Below are 17,881 nucleotides of genomic sequence, written 5' to 3' on the forward strand. Positions count from 1 at the left end.
AGTCTGCCAGCATGGCATGTATGCTGTGTGAAATGGAGAGGAGGAATTGACTCACACCTGATGATAGTTGAAAATTTCAAAATAAATTCTTGAGTATTTAAATGGTAATATCCTTCTCACAATGTTTTGTGAGCAGTGATAGAAGAGCTAGATAGTTTGCGATTCAGTTATATTTAGAAAGCTTGTTTCCCACCCTCACTGCTTCCAGGCAGAAAGGCATGATTGTTGTATCTTGAAATATCTAACAGGAATAACTTTTCAGAGGCATTGACCTTGCTGTAGTGGCAGGTCACCCTAGAGGGAAAAGATTGAAGCAAATTACTTTTGTTAAGATGCAGATGATTCGCAAGTGCTGACAAGGTTTTGATGTATTTAATGGTACAAGTGATCTTGGTATTACTCCTAAGAACTGAGCCTGCAGTCATACTACTGTGTGCTGTGATCCTGTCAGTTCCTGAACTAAGTGAGGTCAGGCTGGGTAATACCCTGATGTGAAACCTCAAAGAAAGTGTTGCAGGAAGTGATACGCTTTTGAATCAGTATCTTAAAGTGGTATGGTGTGTTGTGCTTACTGAAGATTGAGGTCTAACTGGTGACCACCTGAGGCCCAGGCCATAAAAATGCAAATGCAACTCTAATCTTTTGCTCTTGGGAGAAATCAGGTAGCCTGAAACTCTGTGCCTTGTAAAAGTATTTTTAAAATTGTCTTTAATCTCTCCTGTTCTTAGAGTGCAGTGTGGCATGGTACTATTGATCCTTGTTTCTTTCAAGAAGTTATTCATCCCGTGGGACTCTATATTTCTCACAGGAATGTGAACTGTAATATTATTAGAGTAACAGAAAGTAAAAATATTTCTTTTGCTACATTATAGGCCCCTGGATTTGGATTTGGTATTGCAATATCTGGAGGAAGAGATAATCCTCACTTCCAGAGTGGTGAGACATCAATAGTTATTTCTGATGTGCTGAAAGGAGGCCCAGCAGAAGGACTGCTACAGTAAGTGCCAGGCTGTACCGGGATTCTGATGTGGGGGGCATCCATTGGTGTCAGTGGTAGCTTAAAATTCCAGCTGTTTTGCTGTTAATGTGGCTATCTGTAATATGTTGCTTATTCAGGGACACTAATTCCCCAATGTTTCCCCCTTGACATCAAGTATTTATAGTGTGCATTGTGATGTTTTTCATTTAGAGAAAATGACCGTGTTGCAATGGTTAATGGAGTTTCAATGGATAATGTTGAGCACGCGTTTGCTGTTCAGCAGCTGAGGAAAAGTGGGAAGAATGCCAAAATTGTAAGTGAACATCTTAAAGATTTAAGTTTACTGAAATTCTGTGGTTACAGAGCAGAATTGCTGCTGGTATGTGTGCTACTTCAGGTTCAAGTGATTATCATGACATGTGGCACTCACAAGGTTTGGGGTTTTTTTAAAGGTGAATGATAATGTTTGGGTGAAGTAGTACATAATACTTCAGACTTCTTTAAGGTAAAGCTTTGCTCAGTTTGACAAAAACTCAGTTCTCAGCTGTGTCTAGTATTTCTTTGCTTTCTTTTAAGTTTTTCAAAGGCTGGTGTATGCTAAAGTGCTTTATCTGCTGTTCAGGCACTGACATAGTTCTTTTTATGCTCAGTAAACAGTTTGCCAACATAAAGTATAATTACCTTAACTCCTATAATTTTGTAGGCTTATTCAAAGTGTTTGGCTTTTGAACTTTGCAAAACAGAACATCACTAAAGGGTAGCAATCCAGCTTTCTGTAGAAGTTTTGGGATTGATGTTACAAAAGCCAGAACACAAATGCACAATGTTTAACAGTTTCTTAATGAAGGAAGACGGCTCGGGCTTTTAAAAAAGCTTTTGTGCTGACAGATTTCCAGTGCTCTTGCATGTTTTAATACAGTTGCAATAAACTGTGTCATGTTTTGGATTGGTAGATACAAGAATTCTTTAAAGTTTATGCAAAATCATGTGTGTGAGTTGTGCCAGGCTTTCAGCATCTTAAGTATTTGGTGTATAGCTTTATGTAAAGAAAAGCAAGGAATGAAAACTACAAGTTAGTTGAGTACCCTAACACATGGCAAATAAAACTCTAAACCAGGTTGGGTCTTACTCTGTAAACAGCTGCCTAAATTAGCACAAACCAGCTTTGAACTTTCGGCAGGAATATTCTCCTTCCTCTGGTTTGCATAAACATTGCTTTGGAAGATTGGGAAGCTTCAAAGTTGAGGAGAACCACTGTCAATAATACACCGAGTATACACTAGATTACATGTTAGCAAAAGAAGTTTTTAGCAGTGCTAGTAACTGATTTGTGGGTTTTAGCAAAGAGAGGGCATTCAAATATGTGGCTCTGAAGACATAATATCATGTTGTGCTACGATGGATGTTATTCTTATCCTTTTGACAATTCCACAGAAGCAAAAAGGGGTTAAACAAACATACCCCGCTCCAAAGGGAAAAAAACAACCAACTGGAAAAAAAAAACCCTAAACCACCAGGTTTCTGGGAGTCTCTATTAATAGGTATCTTGTATTAGCTGAATAGAATTTTGAGGATTGTAATAATTTAGAGCACTCACAAATGTTTGTATATTTTCTCTGGAGTTTGGTGATTAGCTTGTCTTCTGACATTTAGTAATGCTATTAGTGTTACTCAACCAAAGGCTCATACCTAGTGTTTTATTGTAGACTATCCGAAGGATGAAGAAAATTCAGATTCCTGTGGCTCGGCCAGAACCCGAACCAGTGTCTGACAATGAGGATGACAGCTATGATGAAGAGATACGTGATCCAAGAAGCAGCCGTGCTGCTCCAAGTGCCAACAGAAGGCATGAGAAGAGTTGGGTAAGAGATCGAAGCGCTAGCAGAGAGAGAAGCTTATCACCGAGATCAGACCGGAGGTCAGTTACATCCAGTCAGCCTGCAAAACCTACCAAAGTAACACTGGTGAAGTCAAGAAAAAATGAAGGTAACTGACACGTAATTCTCTTGCTAAGACTTTTGCTGCTGTTTTAAAGGTTAAGTGCTTCAGACAATGTTGTGGGAAGGGATTCCTGTACTGTATGAACAGTGCTGTTAAAGTCACTTGGCCCTTTTGCCAATATCTGGCTGAAAACTTAAAACTGGCTGTTGTATTTCTAGTGATATTTTTCTTATTCCAAAACACATGGGCCTAATTAAGGGTAAAGTGTTACAGTGTAAACAAATCCCAATTGTGTCTATGTAGTCCTATGTGCTTGATTCTTTGGTGTCTGCTTGGTTTGAAAGCAGGAAAATTCTAGGTAGCATATAAATAAAGGTATTGACCAACAGCTATGATTACAGGAACAGTCAGATGAGAGGTTGATACAACAGTAAATCTATAGTGTAATTTCACTGTAGCTCATCATGTGCCAAAGTCACTCTCTTATTTCCAGTGTAAATACTGTGTAAAGCAGTGCTGTATATTTTTGATACCCCTCTCTGCTTCCTACTGTAGCTTCATCAGCTTTCTCTTTTCTTTTTATTGCTATTCTATGAAGAGTATGGTTTACGATTGGCAAGCCACATATTTGTGAAAGAAATATCGCAGGACAGCCTGGCAGCCAGAGATGGCAATATTCAGGAAGGCGATGTTGTACTGAAGGTATAGTAAATGGTGGTGGTGCTTGAAAGGAAAACTTAGTGGTACAACTGTTATTAGAATTAAGTGTCTCTTAATAGCATAATTATTGCTAGTAGAGGATGTATTTATATTATTTCAAGGATCAAGAGATAGAAGCATAAGACAGCATTTCTAAGAAAATAAAAATTATTAGCCTTTGTGGTTTTGATACTGTTTCCCAGGCCCTATTCAGACAGTGCCCACTGTAAATGTGTAATAGAAAACATGTATATTAGTGTGAGGTTTTGTTCCCGTGTGCTTAGTTATGCAATACAATGTGGAAATCATGTTGTGGAATCATGCTGTTGAATGAAAGGTCTTTTCCAACCAAAAAGATTCTGTAAGATTGAGCCCAGCCATTATCCAGCTAAACCATGTCTCTCAGCACCACATCTCTGCGTGTTTATAACACCTCCAGGAATGGGGAGTTCATCCACCTGCCAATAGAACCTATTGCAGTGTTAGAGAACCCTTTCAGTGAAGCAGTCTCTCCTAATATGCAACCTAATCCTCTGGTGCAACTTGAGGTCATTTCCCCATGTTCTATCATTTGTTAGTGGGGAGAAGAGGCTGACCCTACCTTTCTCCAACTTCCTTTCAGGCAGTTGTAGAGAGCAGTAAGGTCTTCCCTTAGGTTCTTTTTCTCCAGAAACACTAGAATGTGCTTCAGGTTAATTTGGTTGGTTGTTTTGCAGAAATCGGTATATCCAGGGATTTTTAGTTGCCAAGTTTTTATTTCAAGATACTGTTTTAAATGTGCTGGTGCAGGAAAAGGTACCATTCCTTGCTCTAGCAATGCCGGTTCTAAAATCATAACTACTATTTAAGAAGTGTTAGTATTAGAGGCTTTATATTAGAAAATTATTTTCATCTTTCAATATATTATCGTTTGAGTGAGCCCAGTGGTCTTCAATTTTAGTCTAGTGGTTCTGATCAAGTACCTCTAGGAATTTCTAAATACCATTGGACAGAAAGCCACTATCTGTACTGGACTGTCACTGTTTTTTGAGTAAGTTTGTATCTGCTCTTTCCTTACTCTGTTCCAGATAAATGGCACAGTGACAGAAAATATGTCCTTAGCAGATGCAAAAACACTAATAGAAAGGTCAAAAGGCAAGTTGAAGATGGTTGTTCAGCGAGATGAACGAGCTACTCTGTTGAATGTCCCCGATCTTTCTGACAGTATTCACTCCGCTAATGCTTCAGAAAGAGATGGTGAGTATAAAGAAACTTGATTTCTAAAGGGAGAAGAAAACTCCCTGTGTTGTGAAGATGTGAGAAACCTAAATGGGATGAGAGGGTGGGGAGTGAGACTGTCATGTGGGTAAATTCTTTGAATGTGGTTGAAATCCACACTGCCAAAAATAGCAGAGAAAAAGATACAGCCCCTGTTCTTGCAGTTGCTCTTTCAGGAATATTAAGTTTTGAAATAATAAACATAGAGTTAACATCTCCATAGAATTTCTCTACAAAAGCTTATTTCCATTTGAGCAGGTCACACCACCATTTTAATTACAATCATTTCATGGAAACCCAACTTTTATTTAACAGACATTTCAGAAATTCAGTCGCTGGCATCAGATCATTCCAACCGATCACATGACAGGCCCCGCCGCAGTCGTTCACGATCTCCTGACCAGAGGTCAGAGCCTTCAGACCATTCCAGACATTCTCCACAGCAGCCCAGCAACGGCAGGTGATGGCAGCATTGTATTATTTTTATATCAACTATTTAATGTGACATATAAGTTGTAGGAATGCTTGAATATGTTCAGTGTTACAAATGTGATGCACAACTGTGGTAATAAGTAATACGACATTCTTCCTCTAAAGAGATGCAGCTAATAATGGTCCAGATTTCCTTAGACTTTAAGAGAAAGAACCTTTAACTTCAGTGTTATCACTCCTTTAAACGTAATCTTATAGTCTGGTTATATGAATGACAGTGTAAATTTGTCTGTGATACAGCTTACTGATGCATGTGCAATTATGTTTTGGGATTAGAAAGCAGTCAGCTGCAAAGGTGTTTGAGATGACTGGTAGCACAGTTCCTATTGCATGTCTAACCTGGGTAAACCTGTTGAAATCTTGTTTAGGTATAGGCTTTTTGTTTTTTCTCACTAACCTGCATTCAAAGACTTTATGTCTCTGAGTTTGCTGAATTCCTACAAAATAAGGTGTGTTTCACAGCACATCTACCTTTTGGAATATGGCTTTTAATAGTTGAACTTGATAGTAGGATATTGATGATAATACTGAAGTATGCAAATCTGATTTTGTATGAATTCAGATAAAATTAACCCATTGTATGGTTTGGAGTTTTTTTTCTTCTGCTATCTGAAACTGTAGTTTTGAATAATATAAATCTATCCTGTTCTGCATTTTCATAGTGTTTTTGTTTTTTTTTTTTTTTAATGGCATTCAAATCTATTAAAACATAACTTTAATGTTGGATTTTAGATTGTACTTAATAGTTATAAGATAAAAGTTTACAGTCTCATGAAGGTAAATTATCTGTGATGCTCATAGATGATGGAGCAAAAGTTAGAATTGCAAATTCCAAATTAAAAGCCTGCATTTGAAGAGTTTTAGATGCTGTCAAAAATTCAGAAGGGGGGGGTATGTGGGGAAATGCAATTAACTGTTCCATAAAGCTAAGATATGCCTGCTTGGTTATTAATAACTATTTGCCCATGGGAAAAACTTTACACGTTCAAGATTTTTTAGTCTTTTAAGGCTTTGTAGATCTGCAAAACTGATCTTACCCACATGTACAGCTGTTTGGGGTTGTGGATTGCAGATGCTTCTCTTGTGAGTATGTTATTTTGGAGGGACTATATGACATGGAAGTTCTATTTTCAAGTAGGAGCTCCATATCAATAAGAAAAACTTAAGAGCAGAGTCCCAGATGCAGGGATTTGATTGTCATGGTTGTGAGGTCACTTTAGAATTCATTTCTTGGACATGCTGTGTGAATGGCTTATGGAGGGAGGAACCAAAAAAACCCCACACCACCATAAAAATGAAACTGACTGACTTACCCTAGTGTCAGTTCTTTCCCGTCCTATTGCAGTGTTTTAGGTAGATGGCCACTTCCTCTCAATGAATTACACTGTCAGAAGAATGAAATCCTTCCTGAGAAGGAACTTTGAAGTTATCTCGACTCTGAATGCATCCGCTATATCTACTTTATGAACAAGGGCTGCCTGGTGTGGGTTGACTTCCTGTTGGACATATCCCTTTCAAGATTACAAAGTCTAGGCCCTGAGCCACATAAAGAAAAAACATATTAGAAGCAGCTTTTTATTGCAGGGTTTTTTGTATGAGTTTGAGTCTGCCGTAACAGCAAAGTGGTTGCAACTCCTTCATTTTTTAAGATTTTTTTTCTTCTTAAAGAAAATGCAGAGAGTAGAGGGGAAAAAAAAAAGCTTGCTATCAGCAGACTGAGGAAGAAAAGGTACAGGAAGTCCCCAAACTGCGCTTGAAGGAGGACTTTTAAAATGTTTTGCAGATAACCAGTCTTTATTTAGACCCTGTTCTGCCAAGTGTTTGTATGTTAATGAGGAGAGAAATGCCAGGGCAGTCCTCTTAGTCCTTTCATACAAGCTTGACTACAGACTGAGGCTTTTAGGTGTATACTTGAGTACAGAAATCTCTCGATAGACTTGCTCCAGTATTGCTTTGGAGTCTGGTCTCTTATTTTCTCCATCTTTCAGTATTCCATACTGGTACATGCACCAGTGTGCCTGCAGTTTTCCTGGATTTTCTACGTGGGATTTCTATGGCAGTTGTTACTTGAACTTTCTGTAAAGACATTAAATAGCACTAGTAGTTTTCTTTAGTCCAGAACTTCACAGATAACCTCTTGAACAGTCTTTCTGAAACTCAAGAATCCTAGAACATGTTCTTAATTTCCTACTGAAAAGGACTAATTACACTTATGTTCTTTCCTTCTTTCCACTTCTGGAGGATTGTTAATTATTCCTAGGCAGTCTTGAAAAGAATGCAGAGAATGAATCTTGGAAATCTCCAGATAGAACCCTGGAGACTCAGGAAATTTATAGCCAGATGATACTGAAGTAGGTACTAAGTGAAATAAGATACAAATGTGTCCTGTCTTTGTGGAGGGACTCTCTGAGCAGATCATATTTTAAAGGTTAAGTATAGTTTTAAAAGATGCATGTAGTTTTGAAGATATGCAGAACAACTGTTTAGGCAGAAGAAAAATGTATCTTAAATATAGAAGGTCAGCTAACATAAGGTGACTTTGTGTAATGTCTTAAGAGTTGTGCTTAAAAAGCTGGAAGGAGCAAAGACACTCAAATTTGGAAGGCACTTGGAAGAAGATACCATATATGCTTTTTCTTACTTTCTGGTCTTACTGTTAGCAGTAACAGATTGAACCAGAGAAGCTTTTGGTGTGACCCATCTGGAAAAGTGGCATTTCCAGCCATGTGCTGGCAAGCCTGCCAAATTCTGTCTCTGAGCTCCCCTTTACCAGTGGAAAGAACTCTGACTTCAAAACTCTTTGGTATGCTGCCTTCCTCACTTGCATACTGGAGTGGCAAGATTTTGTTCAGTATTTCAGCCTCAGCCAGAAGGACGTGGTAGCTTGAGGAAATCCCCCTGAATGGCCAGGTTATTTCTGGAAGAATGAAGCTGACTTCCATAACTTAGTTGTTAATTAAGGTATAGCATGAGGGATTTGTTTTTCTTCCCTTTTTCAAAACAAATTGGAAAAGTGTAACATAGGGCAAAAAGTGACCCTGTTTAAATGTGTTAAGAAAGATGCCTGTTGGCCCTTTCTGTTTTGTCATGCTAAACAGCTTGAGATGTGCTAAACACAGTTTGTAAAGAGCCTGCATGTTTAGATTTTTCAAAATTTTCTGTGCAAACATTCTAACTGTGTTGCAGACAATCTGTTGAGGACAGTTGATGGCACTACTGTGGAGCTGAGTACATTTTGTGACTGAAGGTTATCTGGAAATTATTCTTTCAAAAAGAAAAAGGCAGTGAAGAAGTGAGGTGAAGATGTCCCACACAGCATGGATGTTAAAACAGTAGTGTCACAATGCAGACGATGAACAACACTTCTGTCTTTTGGGAAGCACAGCTGTCAGTTTTTAACAAGTTTTTGTAACCTAGAGCCAGTGACAGCATCACATTGTTTCCTGCATCGTCTTGCAGTGTGAAAAAGCCAATGCTCACTGAACTGTTTGAGCAAAATCAAGAAAAATTCTTCTCTCCTACTGTTTTGATATCCCCCCCCCCCCGGCCCCCCTTCCTTTTTGTTCCATCATAATTGTGTTTCTGTCAACTTTTTCCCATTTGAACTTTGTTGTCTTGCATGGAGTAGAACTGACCTTTTGCAGGCATTTTAGATGGGAGGATGTGTTTGCCTACATGCATAACAGAAGTGTATTGATCCAGCTGTTTAACTGACACTTCTCTGCTGTGTTCTCATTAGTTGTAGTTCAGTTGCTGTTTCTGAGAGCTTTGTGTTTTCCCAGATTTACGCTCTTTTTTGACATGCAGGTATAAAACAGCTTAAAATTGTAGTGGTTTTGGACTTTGTGGAATGGCAATGTAAAATGAAATTCCCCCTTGTATAGTAACTGAAGGGGTTTTGCCTTATTTTTAAAGCAAACCAGAGAGAGCAGTGAGTTGAAAGGCTTCTGTGAAGTATTAGAAGGTGCTCAGAAGCAGGTGGAGAGGGTTCATAGGAAAGTTGTAATATCTCCTTGTCTAGTGCTCTTTACCTAAAAATCTAGTGAGGAGGGAAATAAGTTGCAGCTCTAAGTGCTACAGAACTTTTTTGTTTAGAAGACATTTTGTATGTATTTAAATAGCTAAATGTGTGCATCTGTGTTTAGTAAGCCAGGAACTGTTTTCAAGGGAATGAGGAGTCCAGTCGTACTTTATTGCTGCAAGTAATATATATAAACTTTCAGTGTATCTACTTGATCATTTACAAATTAACATAAGCTAGAAATTTGAAAGATGAATAGGAAAATATTTATTGGATAAGTTTGGGAAGGAAGTAGGATAAATGCTTACTTGTTTTGCTAGATGTAATGGCTTCAGCATCTTTTTAATGAACTCATCATTGCCTGTTAGCACCATCTAGCTGCTGGTAGTGAAAAGTTTGTCCCTTCACACACAACCCCTCCCACCCCCCGACTTCTCTGTTATGAGAGGAGATGGACTTGCACATACGGACCAATCCCTTGGTGCCTTTGAAGGTGTAACTTCTTTTTTCTCCTTCTTGGCAATTAAGTCTGAGATTATATAAAAAGCTGTGATTTCTGTTTCATCTCAAATAATTTTCATAGCCGTGCTTATTTGCTAGCTCGCAGGTAAGTACTTTGAGCATCTCGTGACTCTCTAATGTGTATGCTCTGAAATTAAGACTGCCTCTTTGATATATTCTTCTGTTTTTCCAGTTGATTATTAATGTTCATCTGCTTTGATTCTACTGAGTGAGTTGCTATTCAACAGATAGCTATGGAGTGTAATAGTTAACATTTTGATACAGAGTGTATGTTTTGTTCAAGTCTTCCATGGTGCAGCTCTATAGGAAAATATAAAAATACCCGTCCTTTTGAGCTGTAGTTAATCTCACTTGAAGGAAAAGGTTGTTGGATGGGTGGGGGGGTTTTATTGTAGGCTGTTTGTTTTGTTTTTTTAAATTTTGTTACACATACTTCTGTTTTACACTGGAAGCATGTGTAGGAAATGCATGAGAAGCACTCTTGTAGTAGCTGTGGATTGCAGGCCTCATTGTCTCTGAAGACTGAGAAATCAGGGACGTTTTTGTGTTGTGCCTTTTGTCTCTGCACCCTAGCAAGAGCCACTCTAGCATCACTTGTTTTCTGGGGCAGTTGCCACACAAACAGAACAGATATGTTAGCTTTCTCACAGCAAAGCCAAAGAATGAAGTCCAAACCCATGCAATTTCGACTGGGGGTGAGAAAAAGACCATTTTAACTGCATTTTGTTCTTCCTTTTGCTTCTCCATTTCTTGTATAGCTTTCAGTATGTAGCACATACGTATGATTTCTGCTTTGCCATGTCCTTCCTCTTCCTAAATAAGCACATCTAGAGAAGTCCATTATTAACATGAAGTTAGGGAAAAAAAACATTACAAATTATTAATGATAGCCTTAAAACCCAAACCTTGCTAAATAGTAATTAGCAAACCTGAACTTTGCTAATGAAAGGTCATAGAAGCAATTTTCTCTGCAGAGTGGAACTTTTTTTTTTTTTTTAATACAGTCTTCGAAGCAGAGAAGATGAGAGAATAACTAAGCCAGGAGCTGTCTCTACACCTGTGAAGAATACAGATGATGCTTCTAAGACTATGGAAGAGGTGGCAGTCGAAAGAAGTGAAAAACAAACTCCACCGCTCCCAGGTGAAAACATGAATTATCCATGGTGTTGAGAAGGGTGACCAATGAAAACTTTGTCATTGCATGTTTGGGGAATGATTCCCAAAGTCTTAGACTGAGCACTAATGACTTTTATTTCCGAATCCCTAGTCTTTATAACCACAATCTCATTTAGAGTTTTGATCCAGGAAACCTAAGTTTGCAGAGTCTGGCCATTACATAGAGGTCAAACTTTAGTGTTCAGAGCTATGTTTTTAGGTGATACTTGTAGAGATTTATATGGACTTCTCAAGGTTACAATCTGTCATTTCCCAGAGGCAGACTATATCTAAACAAGGATGTAGTTAAGCCTGTTTAGAGCTACTGTTCTGAAGACAATTGAAAATACTCCGAAATGCTTTGTTGCTGTAGCATTTCCAACCTATAGTCGTAAGAGCAAGAAGGCATTTTAACAAGTGCAGTACAACTAATAAAACCAGACCACAATTTCTTCTCTCTTTTCCACAAGGGAATGATGAGCAGCAGATAAAAGCTAGATGGTATACTTAAATAAAATAAAAAAATATGCAATATATATACAGTGATATGACACTGTTCAGGACAGGCTGACTTAAAAGATTTTTGTTACAGAATGAGGCACTTCAGTGGCACTTGAAAAAAGAGAAACTATGCAGAAGGTTTAGAGGGAGCTGTTGTAAAGAGGCTAGGTAGAAGGAGAAAAAGCACATTCAAGCTTGAAAAATATTTGATGCAGCAGCCAGAATTAAAGAAAAAGTCTTAGGAGGTGACCTTTTTCCAGTGGTGTTAGGAAAAGATGTAAATAAAGTAACTTTATGTTTGCCAGTATAGAAAAGGACTTGGCAGAAAGATTAGGAAGATGAATTCTATATTTCTAGTAAGATACTGAAAATTTCTAATTGGTATAATGCAAAGCCATCCAGGATGGGAGACCTTGGAGAGAGTTCTTAATCCAAAGTAGTGTAGTAATAGTTGGTCTGAGAGACTAGCACCAAGTGCTTTGGGGGTTTTGTTGTTTAGTGGGGAAGAAGAAATGGTCTGGTTTTGAGTGAATGGGAAGAGACACACAGATATTCTGTCTGGATGGGAGTTTGGGATTTTTATTGAAGTTTGGGGATTTTTACTGAGTGGTAATTAGACTAGTAATCACAGTACTTTGAATGGCATAATGTGTCTTCTAAGTTTCTAGTTTTTCACTTCTGAGTGAGTTTAAGTGGGGTAGAAGGAGCCTACTGAAGAAGCCATTAAGCTCTTCATGAAGCTTTACTTTCTGCACTTTTAATGACCTAAGGGACATTTGAAACCTTCTGATGTTTTAATAGAACCAAAGCCAGTGTATGCACAAGGAGGTCAGCCAGATGTGGATTTGCCAGTCAGTCCATCTGATGGTCCTTTACCAAATTCAACCCATGAAGATGGAATGCTTCGGTAATGTAACTCTAAACGCTTTTTGGCTCTGCCTGATCCCTTGAGCAAGCCAAGCTTTTATTAAAGGTGACAAATAACCTGCATAAATGTCCTGATGTCCAATATGCTGTCCTGACACTTCTGTTAAGAAATTTTAGGATGAAGACTTTAGGGTTATTTCATGAACTTTGTTGGCACTTCCATTGCATAATATGCCCTTTAGAAATCTATTAATTTTTTATGGAAATAAGCAGTTGCAATGTTGAGCTGGTGAAAAGAAATTGCAGTGTTTATCCCTCCCTAGGCACCATCACCCCTCCTGCTCTGTGTCTGTCTCCAGAGAGAAGAGACACTGTAGCAATGAATAAAAGTCACTGCAAAAATGTGCAAAGTCATGATGTGGAAATGAGTCTGCTTCAACTGGGATCTCTTTTATGAACATTGGTGTACATGAAAATTGATCCTAGTTTGGTTTTGTCTCAAATACATCTTAATCTATTTAGAGACAAATACATCTCCATGCAAACATAATTCTTTAGAAGGACCAACAATTTTGGAAGTGTCAGAGTACCTCACCAAAATGCTTGTCTGATTGTAAGACAAGCCAAACTCACTAAGTAAATACAGGTGGGTTTTTTGAAGCACTGCTAATGAGGGTGTTGTAATGCTGCAGTTGATCAGCAGTTAATGATATGCATAGTGTTATATCCTTCTAATTGAGAGATAGGCAAATTAGTTCTTTGTATGCATTCAGTCTCAGATTTTCTAGGATATTTAATGCTATTACACCTCTAAGTGAATGCTTTCTAAATCTCTAGGCCAAGTATGAAACTGGTGAAGTTCAGAAAAGGAGATAGTGTGGGCTTACGACTAGCAGGTGGCAATGATGTTGGCATATTTGTAGCTGGTGTTCTGGATGACAGCCCTGCAGCCAAAGAAGGATTAGAGGAAGGGGACCAGATTCTCAGGGTATGTCAAAGTCGAAAACAACAACAATATGATTTTTCAGTTGTACCAAAGCAAAGTTTTCCTTTTGTAGAATATATTGCCTTTGTAGTTTAGGTTGTTGTTCCTGTATGTACTTCTTAGATGACTTAATAGCACTGAAGTCTCCTGTGACTGTACTGTTGCTAGAGAGGTTGTGAAGTTTTATGCCCAGTTTCTTGAGTGATTTGGTTGCTAAAGAAGCTGTTTCTTTCTTTCCCTCTCTTAACTGTTGGGTCAGTATATTGTTAGTGCTCTATGTTACTGATACTCCATAATATTGTTAGAATATAAAATGAACTACCACCTATTATTCTGGAGGCTATGGTTTTATTAAGAAATAAAGTGAGACTGTCGGAGGTACAAGAGACACTGAGATAACTGCTTAATGTGTATGTATGAAACTGAATGTAAAGAAGAATCTTAGCATAAATTAGAATCTTAGAATAAGTTGGTTTAGATCTCCCATTCTATAGTTAAATGTCTCTTATAATGTCATATACTAAGTCAAACTGATTACTTCATCCATACCAGGTAAATAATGTAGACTTCACCAATATCATCAGAGAAGAAGCTGTCCTTTTTCTGCTTGATCTTCCTAAAGGTGAAGAAGTAACCATTCTGGCACAGAAGAAAAAAGATGGTAAATATGTGTGTAGTGGGAGCAGTGTAGTAGTGAATAACAGCTGAGCTCTGCCTTGCAGAAAAGTAGCACCTTATGAAAACTTAAGTTCTTCTGGCTTTGGGATAGATAAGTGCTACACATGGAGTAGAGATTTCTATCGTGACAGCATGCCATCACCACACGCACAATCCCCCTAACAAAAAAATCCTCCATACAAAAAAAACCTCCAAAAAGAAACCTTAGCATCTGACAAAAGTGTTGTCATGAAACCTTGATGGGATCAGGAGAGTCTGTTACGCTGTTGAAAATGAATGGTTCTGCTGATGTGCTGCGTGTACATAAACCTTATTTTCTCAGATGAATTCCTTTCAGGGGACATGAATAAGCTTCCATTAGCATCAAATTCTCCATTAGCATCAACTATGACAGTTGAATTTGTTTGCAGAGTTTGCTATTAATAATTATACAACTCTGAGGCATTAAAACTTCTTGAAGTAATACTGTGTATTTGATATGGAATTAAGGTGAGCCACTGCTGTTGAGTAGTTCTGAGCAGTAGAACATCTCTTGAACTTAGGTGATGCCTTCTGTTTTGGGGTTTCTTTTTCAGTTTATCGTCGCATTGTTGAGTCTGATGTCGGGGATTCTTTCTACATCAGAACTCATTTTGAATATGAAAAGGAATCTCCTTATGGACTAAGTTTCAACAAAGGTGAAGTGTTCCGGGTGGTGGACACTCTGTACAATGGCAAACTGGGTTCATGGCTGGCAATTCGAATTGGCAAGAATCATAAGGAAGTTGAAAGAGGTATCATACCTAACAAAAACAGGTACGGTCTGAAAATACTGTAGTTGCTGCTTTGGAACTACATCCAGATAATGAATGATTTGATACATCTGCAGGATACTAATTCGGAGAGCTGGATTAGTCACAAGTGACTGTGTTAAAACAAATTGAAGTTAATTATCTGATTTATGGTTTTGTTTATACTCTTGTACGGTCCTCAAAACCCCCTTCACTCTATATAGCCTTGTGTCTCATACTGAAAATAAAGCTTTAGGCAGCTTCATAACTGGGGCTGCAATTTCATTGTCAGTAGTTCAATCTTGTACATTCTAATAGAGAAATGAGGAAAGTCTAATTCAGCACGTGGTAGTGGTTTTTTGCAAGTATAAGCTTGCTAGTCAAATATTACTTCAGAATCTGACTTCTTTGATAACTGGTGGGGATTTGTTGTCACCTTAGAGCTGAGCAACTAGCCAGTGTACAGTACACGCTTCCAAAGACAGCTGGAGGAGATCGAGCGGATTTTTGGAGATTCCGAGGTTTGCGTAGCTCAAAAAGAAATCTCCGAAAAAGCAGAGAAGATCTTTCTGCCCAGCCTGTTCAGACAAAGTTTCCTGCCTATGAAAGAGTTGTTCTTCGGGAAGGTATGGCTTTGTCCTAACCCTTGTGAGTTAACAGGCTTGTGTGGTTTGCTTTGTATTAGCCTATGTGTTATGCAGACTATCTTGCACTTGGTTTAAGCCATCAGTATATTTTAAATATTGTTTGTTGTTTCTGTTCAATTCTAGCTGGATTTCTCAGACCTGTAACCATTTTTGGTCCAATAGCTGATGTTGCACGGGAGAAACTTGCTAGAGAAGAACCCGATATCTTTCAAATTGCAAGTAAGTCTGAGATCAGGTGTTTTCTGGAGTTCAGAAACAGTCAATGTTCTTTTGCTAGATTATTTCTGTATTGCTGCTTTAGCTGTTTACATGTTTAACAAGATGTTGGCAATGTAAAGGAACAGGCTAAATGTAAGCTTTTGGGCTGGTAGCTGATAATTCTCTGAATATAAAAACAGTGTTAGCTCCATTTATAGACTTCTCAAATCTCATTTTCATTCAGTACTGCTTTATCCTATTTCTAAGTACTTTTCTAAACATGTAGTAGTTTTTATATCTACACTCATGGGTAGATTCATGTTATATTTTTGAAGCAGGAGTGTCTTCAGTCTGAATTGACAATTTGAGCTGTAAAATGGTTTGGTTTATTGTAAGAAAGGAATGTAGGCTCTGTTGTAAACTTAAAACTTTTTTTTTTTTTACTAGAAAGTGAACCAAGAGATGCTGGTACTGACCAACGTAGTTCTGGTATTATTCGTCTTCACACTATAAAACAGATAATTGACAGAGTAAGTTCATCATCATCATTTTTCTTTTAACACAAGAGTAAAACTGGTATTGTCAGGTGTTCTTAAATGTAGGAGAATACCTGATGAGTGTTTGATATTAAAACTTTCTTTCTGCTGCTGAGCTCCAAAAAATACTAACTCACCTCCTTTTCCTTCTCCATATTAAGAAGTAATTCTAGGCTTTGTTGCAGGTAGTGTTGTCCTCTATCTGTTAAAGCTGTTTTAAGGTGTTTCTTCTTTTACTTAAAGTCATGGTGTTGACAGTACAGCTAGAAATGGTTACCTTATTTAATGTAGTAATTTGTCTTCCCCCATCCCAATTTACAAATTATTAATGATATTTTTTACAAGGACTAGGAGGAAGTGTTCTTCAATCTCACTTCCTTTATCATTTAAACTTCTAACATTAGTTCATGGTAGGAGGCTCTACTCCTCACCTTTTTATTTCCTACAGTTCAAAATGTACATACCTATGTAGGCTGGTATTGCAATAGGTTTCTATTATTCAAATGGGAAAAGAATTTGAATCAATGCTTCAAAACAGTGAACTCTTTGAAGATAATATAAAATAAGTTTGTAGAAGATGCTTAAAACATATCCAGTGTGTAAGGGATTCACTTTCTTGTTTCTGTCCTTTTTATCCCAACAGGACAAACATGCTTTATTAGATGTCACTCCTAATGCAGTGGACCGTCTGAATTATGCCCAGTGGTATCCTATTGTAGTGTTCCTAAACCCTGATTCTAAGCAGGGTGTAAAGACTATGAGAATGAGATTGTGCCCTGAATCACGAAAAAGTGCCAGAAAGCTGTATGAAAGAGCTCATAAGCTACGCAAGAATAATCACCATCTCTTTACAAGTAAGGAATTGGATATACTGGATTAATAATTTTCGAGTGGGAGGTGAGGGGAGAGCACCATCTTCCTCCAGAGTTTTCTGCGACTAGATCATGTCAAGGAGTTGAGTTGTCCAGGTTCTCCTGTTCAATAACCAGTAGTTGATGGATTGTGTCATTTGCATATGACTGCACAGATTTAAAGCAATCTGAAACACCAGAATGACATGTCTGAATAAATAGGAAGATGATCTAGTGTTGGTTTATTTTTAGTCTAACTAAACTGAACACTGACTTTTTTTCTAACCTACTATTAACTCAGTATTGCCTATGGGACAAAGTGTCCTAAACCATGTCGGGCCTTAAGGTTGCTTCAAACACTATTTACTATTTAAATCTCTGGGTTTTAACCTACCAGTTTATATTGCTTTTAGTAACATTCTTCTCATAGTCCTGCAGAAATCATAAATCAAACCAACATTCTGTGCTTCTAGCTACCATTAACTTGAATTCAATGAATGAAGGCTGGTATGGAGCTCTGAAGGAAGCAATTCAGCAACAACAGAACCAACTAGTGTGGGTTTCGGAAGGAAAGGTGAGAAATACTATGTATGAAAAAAAAAAAAAAAAGATTTTGGTGGGCTTTCTTTGTTGTTCTTACTGGTATTACAGGTATGGGCAAATAATTGGAATGAAGTTTGGGGTTTTGGTTGGGTTTGTAGTTTCTTTGGTTTTTTTTCCATCTTTGTTTTAACCAACATTTGAAAATGTAATTTAAGGTCTCATGGCTGCGCAAAACTGAT

General features: G+C 37.9%; 1 protein-coding gene across 10 annotated transcripts in view; it reads left to right on the forward strand.

Annotated features, from left to right (window-relative positions):
* TJP1 (tight junction protein 1) overlaps nt 1-17,881 on the forward strand; it is a 188,113-nt gene that overhangs the window by 151,988 nt on the left and 18,244 nt on the right. For all 10 annotated transcript variants that reach the window (XM_054169232.1, XM_054169227.1, XM_054169228.1 and 7 more), the window contains 16 exons: nt 873-997; nt 1,190-1,292; nt 2,686-2,965; nt 3,519-3,622; nt 4,687-4,855; nt 5,192-5,336; nt 10,916-11,052; nt 12,369-12,474; nt 13,272-13,422; nt 13,972-14,080; nt 14,673-14,892; nt 15,309-15,493; nt 15,638-15,733; nt 16,160-16,242; nt 16,892-17,102; nt 17,573-17,673. In XM_054169232.1, the coding sequence (XP_054025207.1) occupies nt 873-997; nt 1,190-1,292; nt 2,686-2,965; nt 3,519-3,622; nt 4,687-4,855; nt 5,192-5,336; nt 10,916-11,052; nt 12,369-12,474; nt 13,272-13,422; nt 13,972-14,080; nt 14,673-14,892; nt 15,309-15,493; nt 15,638-15,733; nt 16,160-16,242; nt 16,892-17,102; nt 17,573-17,673 (2,325 nt within the window). The remainder of the gene's footprint in view (nt 1-872; nt 998-1,189; nt 1,293-2,685; nt 2,966-3,518; nt 3,623-4,686; nt 4,856-5,191; nt 5,337-10,915; nt 11,053-12,368; nt 12,475-13,271; nt 13,423-13,971; nt 14,081-14,672; nt 14,893-15,308; nt 15,494-15,637; nt 15,734-16,159; nt 16,243-16,891; nt 17,103-17,572; nt 17,674-17,881) is intronic.

Source organism: Dryobates pubescens, chromosome 17, assembly GCF_014839835.1.
Source record: "Dryobates pubescens isolate bDryPub1 chromosome 17, bDryPub1.pri, whole genome shotgun sequence".
Taxonomy (NCBI): domain Eukaryota; kingdom Metazoa; phylum Chordata; class Aves; order Piciformes; family Picidae; genus Dryobates; species Dryobates pubescens.